The sequence below is a fragment of the Mus pahari genome, chromosome X, assembly GCF_900095145.1.
Source record: "Mus pahari chromosome X, PAHARI_EIJ_v1.1, whole genome shotgun sequence".
NCBI lineage: Eukaryota > Metazoa > Chordata > Mammalia > Rodentia > Muridae > Mus > Mus pahari.
In genome coordinates, this window is record NC_034613.1 from 72,346,991 (window position 1) to 72,365,532 (window position 18,542).

General features: G+C 36.1%; 1 protein-coding gene across 8 annotated transcripts in view; it reads left to right on the forward strand.

Moving 5' to 3' along the window:
- Dmd (dystrophin) overlaps positions 1 to 18,542 on the forward strand; it is a 2,621,826-nt gene that overhangs the window by 2,064,006 nt on the left and 539,278 nt on the right. For all 8 annotated transcript variants that reach the window (XM_029534042.1, XM_029534043.1, XM_029534037.1 and 5 more), the window contains exon 55: positions 7,029 to 7,218. In XM_029534042.1, coding sequence (XP_029389902.1) covers positions 7,029 to 7,218 — 190 coding nt within the window. The remainder of the gene's footprint in view (positions 1 to 7,028; positions 7,219 to 18,542) is intronic.

The window sequence follows — 18,542 nt, forward strand, 5'->3', positions numbered from 1 at the left end:
TCCCTCTTGATGGCACCTAGGGCATGGTTTGATTGCACTTTTCTGTATTTCTTTAAGGGATTTATGCATTTCCTCTTTAAAGGCATCTATCATCCTTCTTAGACTGGATTTGAGGTCATCTTCCTGTACTTTGGGTGTGTTAGGATATCAAGGGCTTGCTGTGGTAGGATTGCACGTCTCTGCTGATGCCATATTATCCTGATTCTTGTTGATTTTATTCTTGTGCTGGCCTTTAGCTATCTGGTTGCCCCTGGAGATGGCTAGATCTTTCTCCTTGGTGGGGATGGAGCAGAGACAGGAAGAGCCTTGAGCCTGATGATGGAGCTCGGGGATCAGAACATGACTCACATCTACTGGCTGTGCCCCAGGTGAACATGAATGTTCCTGGGGTCCTGCAGGACTCCTTAGGAGGGAAGGAGATGGAGCTCAGGGTGGGATGGGGTACAGCACGCAACTCACCTGTACTAACTGTGCCCCAGCTGAACCTGGTAGGCAAGCTGAGCATCAAAAAAAAAAAAAAAATTAGGGCACAAGATAGATTATAATCCTAAGATTTTTCTGTTTTGTTTTTTGTTTGTTTTTTAAACAGTAAAATGAAATCAGCTGCAAATTGAACTGTTTATCCAAAAGGCTCCTAATTTTATGAAAATTAGTTCAATTGAGCAAACATGTTTTATTGGTTATTTTATTTATTTACATTTCAAATGTTATCCACCTTCCTTATTTCCCCTCTGAAAACCCCCTATTCTACCCCCTTCCCCCTGCTTCTATGAGAGTGCTCCCCTACCCACCCACACACTTCTGCTTTACAGCCCTAGCATTCCCCTGCACCAGGGCATCTAGCCTTTACTGGAACAAGGACCTCTCCTCCCTCTGATGGCAGATAAGGCCATCCTCTGCTACATATGCAGCTAGAGCCATGGCTCCCTCCATGTGTATTCTTTGGTTGGTGGTTTAGTCCCTGGGAGCTGTGGGTGGGGTCTGGTTGGTTGATATTGTTGTTCTTCCTCTTGGGTTGCAAACCCCTTCAGCTTCTTCAGTCCTTCCCCTAACTCCTCCATTGGGGTCCAGGTGCTCAATCTGATAGTTGGCTGCAAGCATCCCCATCTGTATCTGTAAGGCTCTGGCAGAGCCTCTCAGGGGACATCCATATCAGACTCCTATTAGCAAGTACTTCTTGGCATCAGTAACAGTGTCTGGGTTTGGTGGCTGGATATGGGATAGATCCCCAGGTGGAACAATCACTGGATGGCCTTCCCTTCAATTTTTGCTTTACTCTTTGCCCCTATATTTCCTTTAGAGAGAAGCAAGTCTGGGTTAAAATTTAGAGAAGGGTGGGTGGCCAATCCCTCAACTGGGGGCCGTGCCTAAAATCTGGATATGTTTTATATAGGTTCTCTCTCCCCTTTATTGGGTATTTCAGCTAATGTCATCCCTACTTGGTCCTGGGAGTGTCTTGCTTTCCTGGTGTCTGAGACATTTTTTGACTACCCCAAGTTCCTCATCCCCCATTGCTACACACCTTTGTTCAATTTCCTGACCCTCTGTACATCTCCCCTGTCTCTTCCCACACCTGATCCTGCCCCCCCTTTCTACCTCCATTCCTCTCTTCCTCCCAAGTCCTTTCCACCCTCTACCTCCCTTGATTATTTTGTTCTACTTTCTGAGTAGGACTGAAGCATCTACTCTTTGGTCTTCCTTCTTCTTGAGCTTCATATGGTCTATAAGTTGTATCATGGGTATTCCAAGCTTTTATCCTAATATCTACTTACCAGTAAGTACATATCATGTGTGTTCTTTTGTGACAGTATTACCTCACTCAGGATGTTATTTTCTAGTTCCATTAGCCCAAAAGCTTGAAATGCCCAAGATACAATTTACAGACCATATGAAGCCCAAGAAGAAGGAAGACCAAAGAGTTGATGCTTCAGTGCTTCTTAGAAGGGAGAACAAAATATTCACAGAAGGAAATATGGAGACAAACTGTGAAGCAGAATCTGAAGGAAAGACCATCCAGAGACTGCCCCAGCTGTGGATCTATCTCCTGAGAGGTTCTGCCAGAGCCTGACAAATACAGAGGCAGGTGTTTGCAGCTAACCATTGGACTGATCACAGGGTCCCTCATGAAGGAGTTGGAGAAGGGACTAAAGGAGCTGAGAGGGTTTGCAACCCCATGGGAGAGCAACAGTATCAACTGGCAGGACAGCCCTGGAACTCCTGGGAACTGGGCCACCAACTAAATAGTACACATGGAGGGACCCATGGTTCAGGGCCACATATGTCATAGAGGATGGCCTTGTTGGACATCAGTGGGAGGTGGGGCCCTTGGGCCTGAGGGTATTTGATGCCTCAGTGTATGGTAATGGCAGGGCAAGAAGGTGAGAATGGATAGATGGGTGAGGGAGTGCCCTCATAGAGGCAGGGTGAGGGTAGATAGGATAGGGTGTTCCCAAAGGGAAGACCTGGAAAGGGCCAAATACTTGAAATGTAAATGAAGAAAATATCCAATAAAAAATTATTCCACATCAAATTTGTGACTTTAGATTCATAGAAAAAGTGAAGGCTCAGAGATTTATTCAGAGAGAGCAGTGTGTATGTGTGTGTGTGTGTGTGTTTGTGTGTGTGTTGTATGTGTGTATGCAATGACAGATGGGAGTACTTGTTCCTTCCTTGAAAACCAGACACATTTTTAAATAACAATGGTATGTCATGCTTTCTGTGCTTTGTAACTGAATGGGCTGGTCTAATTTTGCACTGTTTCATAACTCCAAAATTTTATTCCTTCAAACATTCTTTACTAGCTGATATTTCAGAACCCTATTATCTCCTTTGAAAATCACAATCTGTATGAGAAAGAATATAGCTCTCCACATAAATTCCTTAACATGACACTTCTGGTCCATTCAGTTTCCTAGAAAACAGATTCCAAGAAAGCAATTAATGTCCAGCTTTTTTTTTTTTAACTTGAAAGGGTGCTCAGGATCACCACTTGTAATGGAAACAAAGGAAATTAGGTAGCATAAGGCAGAAGTAGAAGCCAGACTGCAAAAGTATGACTGTTAACAATTGGCCCACATGACTCCAACTGAGGAACCAGGGTCACCCATAGGATCATTCTGAGTTGAGGCACTAGAGCCAGACTTACCATAATATCAGATGTGTGCCAGTGTGTGGATTGTGTCTGCTTTAGCGATGAAGAGAACAACTTTGGATCAGGAGGCTCTTTTAACTGTGCCCAATTCTCAAATAACGCTGACACTGAGAAACTTCAGCCAGCAACACTCCAAGAAACCTGGACAAGAAGTCTACCAATCTCAAACAGGGATCTGAACAGTACACCCCAGCATCTACTTACACAGTAGTTCTCAAACTTTTGTTCCCAGCAGAAGTATTTTTCAAAGTTTAGCATGTGTTCAAAATGCCTGGAAGGCTTGCTAAAACACAGCTGGTTGGACTCCAACCAGGGAGTTCCTCTTTCAGTGGGTCTATCCTGAGGCCTGAGAATTTGCATTTCTTATAAGTTCTCAGATGCTGCTGCTGGGACTGCTGGTCCATGAACCATATTTTAAAACCACTGTTCCACACCATTCCTTATATATGTACTAAAGATAGGACATCTTAGAACTAGAAAGTAAACCTTGAGAAATCATCAAATTCTTAGCTTGACGTGTGATAAGTAGTCTTAGTTATATATAAAGTACTAATACTGTGGATTGCAATTTAAAGAGCCTTTTCACAATTTCTTATATATACTCATTATACCTTTAAAATACAGTGAAATTATCTTGAGAATCTATACGATTGCATATCCTAGATAATCAAACTTTAGCACAATTCATGTTTTCAGTCTTTTTCTCCTTAGTCAATCTTTTATTTCTTTATGATTCTCATACTTTATATTTTTATTTATCACATACGCCATAATTAGGGGACACATTTAGAGCTAATTTGAATGCACAGATATGGAAATTATGTACCTTTCACTTATTCCTTGGGTAGACTTGAGATACGTAAAACATTGGAGTTCAATGTACATGCATTGAACCCATGAGTGAGTTTGTAGTCATTAAAACCCCCATGCAAAAAAAAAAAAAATAACAACAATAGGAACTAACCAGTACCCCCAGAGCTCGTGTCTCTAGCTGCATATGTAGCAGAGGATGGCCTAATCGGCTATCATTGGGAAGAGAGGCCCCTTGGTCCTGCAAACTTTATATGACCCAGCACAGGGGAAGGCCATGGCCAAGTAGTGGGAATGGGTGGGTAGGGGAGCAGGGGTGGGGGGAGGGTATAGGGAACTTTCGGGATAGCATTTGAAATGTAAATAAAGAAAATATCTAATAAAAAAACATTCAAGTAGGAAACAAGAGTTGTATCTGTGATCCAAGAAGTTTGGAAAATATTTCTTTTGGAGAGATTTTTCTGCAATCGTTTCCATTGAACTCCTTTTAAAGTATTTTCTGAATGAGAAAATATTCAGCCTGATGTTGTCAATATTTTAGACCACAAGGGTATCCTTGAAGAAAATAGTGCCTTACTATCCTGAAAAAAGTTCCTCTGCTTTCCCAAGGGTCCAATTTACAAAGCAGAAAGCTGCTGGTTGGATTTGGGTAAAAATCATATCATCTGGCTAGAGCACTTTCCTCTGACTTTCTACAGACTGCTTTCAAAGTATTTTTACTGGTGACTTTCTGTGGAGGCAGAAGGTGAGTGGTCTTTCTCATTTAAGGGCAGAGGAGCTCAGATGTTGAATGCCCCAGCATGAAGATTAAAACAAAAATACAATGCACTGTTTAATCTCCTAAGCTTCATTCTGACACAAAGGACTTTCATAATGCCATTTTATTGTATCTGAAATTGGAGTATATTAAAAAATAAGTCAATGTCTAACCCAACATTTATTTTCTAGAATGGGACAGCTTATTTCGATCATGCATTTTAGGCTGTAGATAGGACAAATCTTAGTATAGACTACATAAAACTGTCTTTTTTTTCCCAGTCAGTACCATTGATTGTCAGAATCTCCTCAGTATTTTCTCTACATAGTACATACCCATTTTTTTTTTTATATTCACATTCTCAGAGCTGTAACAATGGCACAGAGTTTTGAAATTCCCATAAACAGACAGCAATTTGGGTGTTTCTATTTGGATTGACATTTACCTAACAACTAGGGAAATCAGCACTCTGGGTTAACCCTGCAGCTGTCCCAGATTTAACTACTTTGCCTAACCAGAACCCCATGGTACCTTTTATCTGTATACTATTAACATTTATTTAGGAGTTGATAAATAGCTTAGTGCAATGGTCATGTTTTTCTAATAGTGGTAGCCTCATAAACATACTCTCTCCTCTACCAGTTAACGTAGACAGAAGATTTTTATCCAGTATGAATGCTGAGACTACACAGTGAAAGACTGTGTGCTCAGCAAAAACCTTACCCATGATGAATAAACAGCTCTTCTGGGGGCTCTGCTGCCGCCAGCTCGGCAGGAGTTGTTTATTGCCTGCTTTGCACATCCCATGATAAAGTTGCTGCTAAAATAAATTGCAGTTTTGCATAATTATTGACAATCACATCTTAACAAGCAGTGTGTATCATATTCGAGTGTTCAATTTTTTGAAATCCATTTTTAGCTTATGTTTAATCCCAGAAAGTGTTTGTGTAGTCGACAAAGGCAAATAAGGCATTTAAATAGAGTACTAATTTCTTCATTGCAGACAAAATTTACCTGAATCTTTTTAGATGGAACTGTTACTGCTTAAGGCAAATTTCCCTCCTGAGCTATTATTATGCAGATCTTTGCTCAGGGCATTTGTGTGAATATCCACATTATATGCTCTCTCTCTCTCTCTCTCTCTCTCTATATATATATATATATATATATATATATATATATATATATACACACACATACACACACACATATATATACTTTATATAGAAATACATACAATTGGAAAGTATGATTTTTAAAATTCTCATAAGACACTTTTATTTCTTCCATTTTATAGAAAATGGGAAATCAAAGATGAGGTGTAGGCAAAAAGAACTAACACTTTTATTAAGGATGATAAGTGGTCATAATACATGAAGTTGATGTTCATCATATAGTAGCTACTGAGGAACAGGAAATAAAAAATCAGACAAGTTAATATCAAGCCATGCCACACAACAGGCAAAAGGTACTGGAAACAGAACCGCTATCTGTCTGATTTGTAAGTTTCTACATTTTCAACTTGACACATTATTTATTTTGGAAAATGCCCTCAACTCTAGGTAATGCAGAATGAACCTAAGGAAGTACCAGATAGTGTTTGGCAAGGTCATAGTTTGCACCATTATTTCTGTGAAATGTACCTTTGCATCTTTCTTCATTTTAGTATTTTTTTTCCTCTCTTCAATTTCAATCCATCCCTTCTGTATTCCCCTCTCAAGTCTCCATTTGTATTTTCCTGATTTTTTACTTTACTTATTTCATTCTTGTTTCTCGCCTCGGGGTTACATCAAAGATGGGTACAGCAAGGGAATTTACGGTTTTGCCTATGAAGATTAACTTCAACACAAACTTAAAGCTGAAAGAAAGATGCTTTGGAATCATTATGAACAAAATTTGTTTTGCAATCATTATGAACAAAATTTGTAAGGCCTACAATGTCTCTCTCGTTCCCCCTCTCATATGTGTGTGTATCCATGTTTATACAAATCTTTAATTATTATTCATTTTCTTGTGGGAGTACCGAGGGATAGAACCGAAGGCCATGAGATTAATAGGCGAACACTCTATCTTTGAGCCACATGCCCAGCACATTGTTGTTTATTTTCAATAGGTCCACTTGCATGCCTTCCTCCAAGAAGAGGCCTTCAGATTAAATAAAAATGAATATTGAACAAAAAGGCTTAGTACTCTGGTTGTTGGTTAAATGGAGAGCTTCAGCACCATACCACCTTTGCTCATTTTATTGAGTTCATTGCATGCACCATCCTGACAGTTCTGAATTCCATCTGCCTGTTTGTCCCTTTGCAGAGTCAGTGAGCAAGAGGCTGCTTTGGAAGAAACTCATAGATTACTGCAGCAGTTCCCTCTGGACCTGGAGAAGTTTCTTTCCTGGATTACAGAAGCAGAAACAACTGCCAATGTCCTACAGGACGCTTCCCGTAAGGAGAAGCTCCTAGAAGACTCCAGGGGAGTCAGAGAGCTGATGAAACCATGGCAAGTAAGTTGAGTGTTTCAGCTTTGGCTGGCAAGTGACTCCCACTGAAGCAGTCTAAGCATTTGTACTTGATACTGACAAACTGGGGACAAAAATAAAGTTGTTTTACTGAGCTCGATATAGTTTAGCATTGGGCAAGAAGAAAAGAGGCAGAGGCAGTAAAAAGACTCATTTGTGATTTCATTAAATACCATGAGCTTCAAAAAAGTACACATCTATTTGACCAGAAAAAATACCTGTGAAAATAGCATGGGTTTTGTCAAGCAGAATCCTAACTCAGAGAAGCAAGTTCAGCATTTGGTTTATTAAATTAAAATGGTTGCCATTTTTCACTGTTTATTTAATGTCTTACAGGGAAAGCCTCTGTAGAAACTGTCTGTTTTATTTAGCGTTGCTAACTAAATCAGTTTCCCTTCGTTACTTTCCAATACATTCTGAAATGTTAATCTGACATTTTGTAGTTTCTTCCTAACATGATCTGTGAAAATAAGAATGAGATTGCTAAATTTGTTATAGTTAGTGGTTGTGCAACTTTCAGACAGTTGTTTTTCCTGGAAACAAAAATTAGTAACTGTGTGCATGAACAGCAAAAACAGAAGCCTAGAATAATATTGTTTAAATGGAATCATGTTCTGTAGCTCAGGAGGTCTCAAAGGTTTGTTCCTAATAACTGATGGGATTTTTCTGAATTATTTGGCAACACTGCCATATATCCATTGTTTTGTGCCTGAGTTTTTGGTATATATATATATATATATATATATATATATATATATATATATATGAACATCATTGGTATCTAAAATATAGTTTGGCATAATAATTTAAAGAATTTCATACATTATTTTGTTGTGACAGTTGGTTAATTTGTTGCTTTGGTACAGACAGTAGGTAACAATGATTTTATTACATCTTGAACTTATTACTCGTTTTTATCTTTCTGGCCCCACTTGCCTATCCACAATGATGGTAGTTTTGTTTGCTCTTGTCGAGGTAATTTGAATTAAATAGCTTCTGACTTTATCTCTGCAGAGATCTCCCATGTAAAAATCATGCAAATCCAGATTTTATTTTGGTTGAATCACTACAGTGATTGTAGTGATATAGTTCGTTTACCTTATGCCATTCCATAAATTAAATTGTATTTCACCTTATAAATGGTTGCAAAGCCACAATAGAAATTTAATTGGTCAGAGGCAGGCAGATTTCTGAGTTCGAGGCCAGCCTGGTCTACAGAGTGAGTTCCAGGACAGCCAGGGTATACAGAGAAACCCTGTCTCAAAATCGCCCCCCCCCAAAAAAAATTAATTGGTACATGGGTTCACAATTTTCCTGAAACTATGATTGATAAACAGTATAGCTTTGATTACATAGCTTTTAAATAAATTATGCTGAAAATTAAGACTGATCAAATTACCTAAATACCTTATTGTCAGATATTTAATAGACTTCCTCTCAAAATAGTGTAAGGCAGGTAGGGTGGAAGTCAAAGATATTCATGATCTCCTACATTTGTATATATACATATATATACACACACACACACACACACACACACACACATATATATATATATATATATACTATTCATGTGTAATTTATAATCTTTAGAAATTATAAAATTCTGAAAATTAAATTAAAAACTAGCTATATTTCTTTTTAAGTATGAATAGAGAATTTTATCTTTCTTTCAAAAACAATTGGAAATTACTCTGCAAAGAGCTATTAGCTTTCTTGTATTACTTTAAATGTATGTATGTATGTATTGTGTAGTATGTATGTATGTATGTGCTAATTGAATCTGTGCATGTTTTTTTATTTCTTATTTGTTCAATCATTTTTCTCACATTAAATCCAAAGATAAACCTCTTGGCATCTTTAAGCGCTAATGCTGGCCACATAAAACATTCAAAATGTTGGAGTCATAAAATGTTAATTTTAGAATAAGGAAGGACTTCTTAAAAGTCTTAGTGTAAGTGATAAGTGAACTTGTTGTTGTTAATGGTGTTGTTTATAAACAGATTCTTTACTTGTTAGCCAGTTCATTATTTGTAGGGAGCCAAATACAACACATGTGTGGAGAACAGAGGAGTACCTTGGATGCTGGTCCATGCCTAACTATCTTACTTGTGGTAGGAAATCTTTGATGCTGTTGGCCCTAGCTGGGAGTTTCTGGAGATTATTCTGTTACTGCTTTCTGTTTCTTGGAGGCATCTTGGATTTACATCAAGTTTTTACATGGATTCTGAGGCTCTGAACTCAGGTTGTAAAGTGTGCAGGCTAATGCTTTCACCCTGTACTCTGGTTCTTTTTAATTAGTAATTCTCAGCCTCAGACTTCCTGAACATTAGAATTACAAGTATATGTCACCAGGCCTATACTGAACAGTATTATTAATTATCAAAAGAAAAAAGGAAGGGACACAATTGCTTAGTCAAAGTAATAGCTCTCCCAACAGATCTTGTTTCTTCTTTTTCACTCAAAAATTGAACCAGATTGGTTTTCCACAAAAGCTACTGCATGGAGAAAAATGATAAAAACTTTAAAATTATTTTCTGAAATTGTCAATTGTTCCATATATTGAGAAAAAGACTCTTATTATTCCTATATTGACTATTGCCTTTGGTTATTAGCTACTTCAATATCTATTTAATTCTCTCATCAAGAATCATAATTTATGGGGTCTATGAGTATTGCATATATTATAAATCATGAGCTTACTTAATAAAATTAGTAAATACATTTCACCTTGAAACATATGAAAATTTCCTAGTGTATTAGTAAAAAGGGTTATTTGTTTTCTTAACTAAAGTCAAGAATAATATTTTGCCTGCCCAGACACTATGGTGAAGACATCTTTCTTACAGTTACTTGTGATAGTCTAGCTGGACTATTTAAGCCATCAAGCTTTTATATAATATCATGTAGATCCTGAGCAGTGAACATTTAAGAATACTTAATTGCACATTTATTTCAAAAGTCAAAAAGTGAATTAATAATTGAATCAGATTCTTTTTCTGTCCAAATATTTTCTTTTGGAACTGAAGAGAGTTGATAAAAATAATAATGGTTCATCTTGTAAATAAATAAATATTTTTTAAAAACTTAAATTGAAAGACTTTGTAACTTTGCAGATATACCACATGTTTTGTAAATCTTATGTGATTATTTGTCTTAGGGTTTTATTTCTGCAAACAGTCACCAAGACCAAGGCTTATAAGGACAGCATTTAATTGAGGTTGGCTTACATATAGGTTCAGAGGTTCAGTCTATTATCATCAAGGCTGGAGTATGGCAGGATCCAGTCAGGCATAGTGCACAAGGAACTGAGAGTTTTACATCCTCATCTGACTGGCTACTAAGAGAAGACTAATTCTTCCTTAGTCAGCAGAGCTTTAACGCCCACCCCCACACTGACACACATCCTCCAACAAGGCCACACCTCCAAATAGTGCCATTCCTTGGGCCAAGCATATTCAAACCACCAAGCACACACACACACACACACACACACACACACACACACACACATACATACACACACAGACGCACATACACATACACACAAATGCAGAGTAGTCATAAAAGAAGTTTGAAAATGGGAGATAAATGTGGTACATCTTTTCTTTGGATCTGCCACTTATAGCTTTTCCTAGGAAAGCATACACTATTTCTTGGAAAACTGCACAAATTTTAATAATACACCAGTTAAAATTTAATTGATATAGTTGAAAGTGATGATTGGAGATTAGAAATACAAGAATTGTCCTTCTACAGTGGAAGCTTTGGCATCTGACTTAAGGGTAGCACCATTTCTTTTCTAAGTAAAACTATGTAGCAACCATTGTTGATAGGAATACCCCATATCTGGCAAAGCTACAATTGTCACACATTACATTGACCTTTTCACTTTGAAAATATAATGTTCCTAGTAGCAGTATGACAAGATATGATACCTGAGGTTTCACTTGGAAGTTCCAAATAGCCGTTATACAAAGTTAACCAATGAGGTGTAGTGTCCAAAGTGTACACTGTGGCTATAAATATGATGCTGAAACCTTTCTCTGAAAATTAAATGTAAGACCATTATATACAACATCACAAAATTAGAGCATTCATAGATGATGTGGTTAATATTCTGTGGCATCAAATGTGGGAAACGTAACAGTCTCACTTAAGGATATGGTAGAGTTTGGTCAGATAAAAAGGTATCTGTCTTAAGGTTCTCTAGAGTCACAGAACTTATGGAATGTCTTTATTTACTAAGGAAATTTATTGTAATGACTTATAGTCTGTAATCCAACTTACTCAACCATGGACAGCTAGGAACAGGAAGTCCAATAATCCAGTAGTTGCTCAGTCCCACGAAGCTAGTTGTCTATGCTTGTCTTCTGCGGAAGTAGGTTCCAACAGATGTGCTGGCTTAGTGCAAGAAGTCAAAAATGAGTGAATCTTCCTTCTTCTAATGTCCTTATGTAGGCCGCCAGCAGAAGATGTGGCCAAGATTAAAGGTGTGTGCCACCACACCTGTATCTGGAACTTGCTTTGTCCCAGGCTGTCCTTGAACTCAGAGATCTGCTGGCCTGAGTTGCCTGGAATTAGAGACATGTACTATCTTGTCAGGGCCTAAGATTTTTCATGGCCACTATGCCTCAAGATTTCCATGTCAAGATCTAGGTCAGAAACCTCTCTTCTAGCCTCAAGATCTCGATCACAGATGTGCCTTCCATTTCTGGAATGTAGTTCATTCCAGATATAATCAAGTTGACAACCAGGAATAGCCATCACATTCTTTAAGTAAAATTGTTCTGTCATTGTAGTACTATCCTGTGAAGAAGCTGCCTGGCTACAGGCATGTGGTTGGGAATTAGTCTAAAAACTAAGTAAGGAATCTCTCTCTCTCTCTCTCTCTCTCTCTCTCTCTCTCTCTCCTATCCCCTTCATCTCCCCTCCATCTCCCCCCTCTGGTGTGTATGTGTGTATCAACATTAGTTACTTCAATTCATTTACCTATGTAATTTTCAACATTTCATTTACCAATATCATGAAATTTTCTCATATATTAAATAAAATGCTGCCATAGAAACCAGTTTAGTAAACCTTGAATTATACATCTGAATATACCTATAAATTAGGACAGTTTTGACTTCTGATACATTATGGAGATTGAAAAATTAGACTCTTCAGTATTTCTTATATAAAATCTTGACCCATGTGTTCATTCATGGTAGTAAAATCAGCATGGGATATTGTACAATAGAAATAGTCTGTGGATCTCTTATTCTAAGGAAACCTTCAATATATTTACTATTCTCATTTGGTTTTCATTTGTCTGTATTTTTTAATCTGCCTATCTTGATTGTTTCATGAAAGCATAAGGGTGATTCTCCATATATGCCTTTTGTCTTGTGTTCTCTTACTGTTCTACATGTGTAAAAATAATATCATCACATCTACATGCAAGTTATAATCCTACCATTTAAGCTTTCATTAAATTGGAAAGTCTTTACTAAACATCTATCATGTGCTTTAGGTATACTGATGACGATATACATACAGAGAGGTGGAACTTTGTGTCAGAGAGCACACCAAGGACATAGCAGACATGTCATAAGTGTTCAAAGCTAGACAGGCAGATCTATACTTGTCTGAAGGCCAGGAAATATTCAAAAACATATTTTAACCTTGCTTATGTATTGGGCAAGATTTTTTAAATGCTGAACCTTACATTGGACCTTGAAGAAATTCAAGTTAGATTGATCACACCATATCCTGGCCATAATTCTTATCTACAAAGGATGAGAAATACTGTTTAAAGAAAGTTATGTTTAAGAGTATTCCAGAAGAAGGTCCCAGGTGGTACTGATGAAGAACTGCATTTGAGAGACTAAGCCAGAAAGATAATATTGAGGTCAGCCTAGTCGACATAGCAAGATCTTGTCACAATTTTGAAAAGGGCATAGTAGTGGCTTATTTTCAGATCCTGAAGGAATACCTATATGGATAGATAAAGTTGCTGCTACAAGAAATGAGATTGGGTAGATCATATAAGAGTAAGTCATGTAAACACTATGATAAAATAGAGAATTAGTTTTGGTGGTAAAGATAGATCCCCATTTTTTAAATATATATTGTTTTTAAACATGTTCTCTCCATACCATGCTTAACCTTTTCTCCATTGTCCCAAGTCCCATTCTGTTATCATTAACAATTACTGCCTTATTTTACTGCCCAACCACAAATTACCAGTGACACATACATATACAGGAACTATAATACTTAAGAGGATATAGTCAGGATTAAGAATAAGTTATATGTTACTTTCCAGCAAAGAGGCAACACTATAATAAAATGGCTTAGTGAATATAAATTGTCTTTCTCCTCCCCCCACACACTGACACTATTTTTTAAAAGTTTTAGTTCATCTATAGTCTTTGAGCTGTCATATTTTAGTGTTCAGCAATTATTGCAACCAAAAAATTAATTATAAGTTTTAATAAAATGATTAAGGCAGTGAGTGACTCTTCAGTATTTCTTATACAAAATCTTGACCCATGTGTTCATTCATGGTAGTAAAATCAGCATGGGATATTGTACAATAGAAATAGTAACTCTATAAGAAGGTTGTTTGGAAGTTACAGGGATATTTTACTGCACACTTTAAGAGGCAGTGAGGAGGAGATAATCTGAGGTAATATGGCAGTCAGCATCTTCATTGACTCACAGAAATCTTGAGGACAAACAGTTGTGGGGAGGAATGCTAAGAATGTGGTTGTTTTGAGGTACCTGTGCATAATAGATGAGAAAAATCACCTCCCTTGAAGCAGTTGTGAATGTGCATTTAAATTGTGGAGAAAATCCTAGTTAAAGGCATAGTATAATAAATAATGATAACTAATATTCTTTAAATACTTACTATGACCAAGTATAGTGCTATATGTGTCAACTGTATGAATATTACCATAATCTTATTTTCATGAAATGCTAAGTATTTAGAGGGTTGATCAAATGCAAACTATATAGGGAAATCAATGATACTTCTTACACACGTATTGATATTATTATTGAAACTCCCCCTGGTTGAACCAGAAATCCACTTAAATGCAACTAAAATCTTCCTGCATCCCAGTGTTGATATTCACTGATCCCTTCCTAAATGCTATTTGAAATGAATTCAGTATAAAACATTCTTTCCTGCTTCTAGCTATTATGAAGAAGGCTTCTATGAACATAGTGGAACATGTGCCCCTGTAGCATGGTGGGGCATCTTTTGGGTATATGCCCAAGAGTGGTATATACAATTATTTGTGAAACTACTTTGACTTAATGTGATTTGAATTTCAAGACATCATTATAAAGGTTGGGCTACTTTGACCATGTTATATCTTGTTCATATTAAAACATGTTATTTGAAATATTGAAATCTTCAGAACCAACTTGTCTGAATATTGCTATGTCACTAGGAAATAATACAAAATGGTTCACATGAAGTGCTACATTGAATAATTCACAACTTTAACTATCAGATTATATATTTTATATCTGCAAATAAAAAGAAAAGCCCCTAACCATAAAAAGACACTATGCATACTGACAAGATAATTTTGATAGCTTATAATGACCATTGTCTTCTATACTTCACAGAGATTTTATGATAAACTTAGAAGGTAATAAATATAAAAGCATTTTGAAAAGCTTTTTTTAAGTGAAAGGTCCTTGTTAATATTATTAATTACCATTATGCAAAAGTCAAACTGAAGCTATAAATCTAAAATTGCACTCTTTACAACCAATGAATCAAAGTTACATTAAGTAATAATAACTACAGTTTTTACATCTTATAATCACCCAAGTAATTATACTTTCATTTTCTAATATGATTTTCTAAAAACGAATGCTGTACGAGGACTATTTCCATTTTTAATTAGAGAATAAAATCAGAGAAAGTATGCAATTTATCTATGGTTACTTCATTAGAAATTAACTAATTTGTGTTTCACTATTCCAGATTAGGAGGGAAATTATGTAAAACCAAATGCTAGCAGGAAAGATGTGTTTCTTGGATTTAAAATAGTATACTTCATCCAACTATTATAATAAATAATGATAGCTAATATTCTTTAAATACTATGACCAAGCATAGTATGTGTCAATTGTATGAATATTACCATAATCTTATTTTCATGAAATGCTAAATATTTAGAGGGTCAACAAACTGCAAACTATATAGTGAGAAATAAGTTTTTGAAATTCTGTTTGACTTTCTGACCTTCTGAGAATCCTGCTATCCTGATTATTACTCTGAGCTGGCTCAGCAATTCAAGCTAAACTCTAAATATCAAAAAAGAAATTTCAAATCATCCACCTCATTGAAATCTGTCAGTCCATAGAAACATTAGGCTTCCTAGTCATCAATTTGTTTTATATTTCTCTTTCTAGTTTCTGCATGTTTCTCAGCTGAAATGCACTCTGTGAATTCAGGTCATGATCAGATGGAAATGTTGTTGTTAAGGCCTCCTTTTGCCAGAATGGTGTGTGCTTGTTCTGTTACACTTGACCACTGAACAATTTCACTCCTCTTGACTTACTGGCCTGGCAGAATGTAGTAAATCCCTCTCCATCTGCTCAATGACATGTTCTTTATGCATCATTTTCCTGAGGATCTCTTCCATATATTCCCTTGATTTTTTTTCATCTCATTATCTCCTCTCAATCAATACTTCCTAAATGTCAGTTATCTGTTATGTTTCTTTCTAAATAGACTGCTTATTTCCATTAAACCAATGATTCAAGTATTCTGTTCTCTTTGCAATATTCATCCTACATGTCTTACTGAATGCTGGCATTTCTTAACTCACATATCTCAAAGTGCAAACTAGGTAAGATGCAAGCAAGGCCATGTCTTTTATCTCTTGCTATTCAACACAATATCCCCTCTTCTGGGAGACTTCAGATCATGAATTTATTTATATGTCTTCTTTTTATGTCAATTGTTAAATTTTCTTTTTTGAACTCTGGGTTTTGTCTATATGATTGTTTATGTAGTCCCCTTTACTTACTACTACTACTACTACTACAATTTGTGTTATTCTTTGCTTGTATCTGTTTCAACACATTTCTGTCATCTGCTTGTTCCAACCCAACCCACATATTTAAACTTCCTAAAACATAATTTAGATGATAACTAGTCCAGCAATTGTTCCAATTCACCCTGCAGTTTAAACTCCCTAAAGCATAACCTAAATGCTAACTAGAATGTAGATTTTATGCAAGAAGAGATTAAATGTGAATTCATTTACTTATGTATTCCTACTGCCAAGACACTGTATTGTATATGATGGGTATCTTAATAAATATTTATTAGTTAATTAAAGAAACATATGGCTCTCCAAAATATTTTTATGACTTCTTAAAACATTACTAAAAAGCCTTGTACACTTCTTCACCTTGCTGTCCAGGACTGGCCTCAAAACTGAGATCTAAACTTATTCATTCCTTTGTCTTTCCATACACCCTCGATTTCTACAAAATGAACATCAAACAAGACTAGACTTGTTTTTTTTTATTAATTATATTCATGCTTAGACAGTTTTATACTTGTATGCAGTATATGCCATATCTCCATCTCCCTTTCCTAACACAAACTTTCCTATAAATCCCTCTTCCACATTCATGTGGATAACTGAAAGGGATTGTTTGTTTATTTGTTTGTTTGCTTGTTTTGACACTTAGTTTAAGTAACTGGAACCAGCTATGTGGCCATGGGTTTGAAATGAACAATTAGAACTTGGTGTGCTCACCAGCAGGTGCACAACTGAAAACAATGACTTCTCTTAACCCAGGAATTGTACAGTAGCCAGTAATTTATTAATCAAGGACCCATGTGCTCCACCTTCATCTATGATTGACTATGGACAGTGCCAGCTTGTTGCTAGTAATTACAGCTGCTCTGAATTCTTCATTACAACTGGTTCATTCTACAATTCTCCTCCTCCATCTCAGCTTACCCAAAAGCTACTTACTTGTGAAAAACAACAACAACAACAATAACAACAAATATTGACATCAATACTTGTTCCCTTAGCTGAAAGTCTCCTAGCTCCTTCTTTTTAAAAAACATTTCTTATTAGATATTTTCTTTATTTACATTTCAAATGTTATCCTTTTTCCTCATTTCTGCTCTGGAAACCCCCTATATACTCCCCCCTCTTCCTGCACCTTAATTCTGGAAGGCATTTCTCTGCATTATAAATAATGGGTTATTTTTTTTTTGCTTCCTTTTAGAAAAGCTAGAGAGGACAGTATTTAATACTTGGAAGTTTAGCTGTATAGATTTAAATCATGTTTTTGATTCCTGATGACCATGAACTTATTTCTTAATTGCTTTTGTATTAAATTGCAATAAACAACAACCATATCTATACTTCATATATTTTATAAAACTGATATGAAGTCATATCTATGAAATTCATAAAACAGTACCTGACATGCAGTAAGCACCCAATGAACATAATTAGCATGTCATTACGTTCATTCTCATATTTATATGTACAAGTATAGTTGTATTTTTGCTCATATTTCGTGATACACTTCCATAGTGTATCACTGTCATCTGGGTCCACTGAGGAATAATTCTGCTTTGAGTTGTATGAGAGTGGACATGACATTGATGCACAGATACAAACCTAAAGCATTGGCTTCCATGTGTGCTGAGGAAAAATATTTGTTAAGCTTCAGTATATTTTAGTTCTTAAATGTCAATATTGACTCAAAAAAACTCTTTCAAGTCTCCAGATAAAATAAACCTTAATAACCTATTTTTTTTGAGAATAAATGTATCATATTGAAAGTAAAAAAAACAAAAACAAAAAACAAAAAACAGATTTTCGTTTTACATAGCAGCCTCCTTGGGGAAGTCACTGACTTGTCATCCTTTGCTTTCAACTAGACATCTGAGATTCCTGAAACCTACTTTGTAAAAAGTGGCTTATTTTTTTTCCTGTTCTGAGCAACAGAGGAAATGACATCAAGGTCTTACAAAAATCTTAATTAAAAACAAAACTTTTTTGTTTTGTTTTATTTTACTATATTTTGTTTGTTTTTTTTGTTTGTTTTGACTTTTTAAATGTTTTGTTTTTAAAAGACAGAAAGGTAATTGATACTCTGTGACTGGGGAGGTGGGGGGATCTCAAGGAGATGGGGGAGGTAAAAGAATATGATCAAAATAAATTTAAAGAATTTAATTAAAATTGAATAAAATAAAATTGTTAGCCGGGCGTGGTGGCACACGCTTTTAATCCCAGCACTCGGGAGGCAGAGGCAGGCGG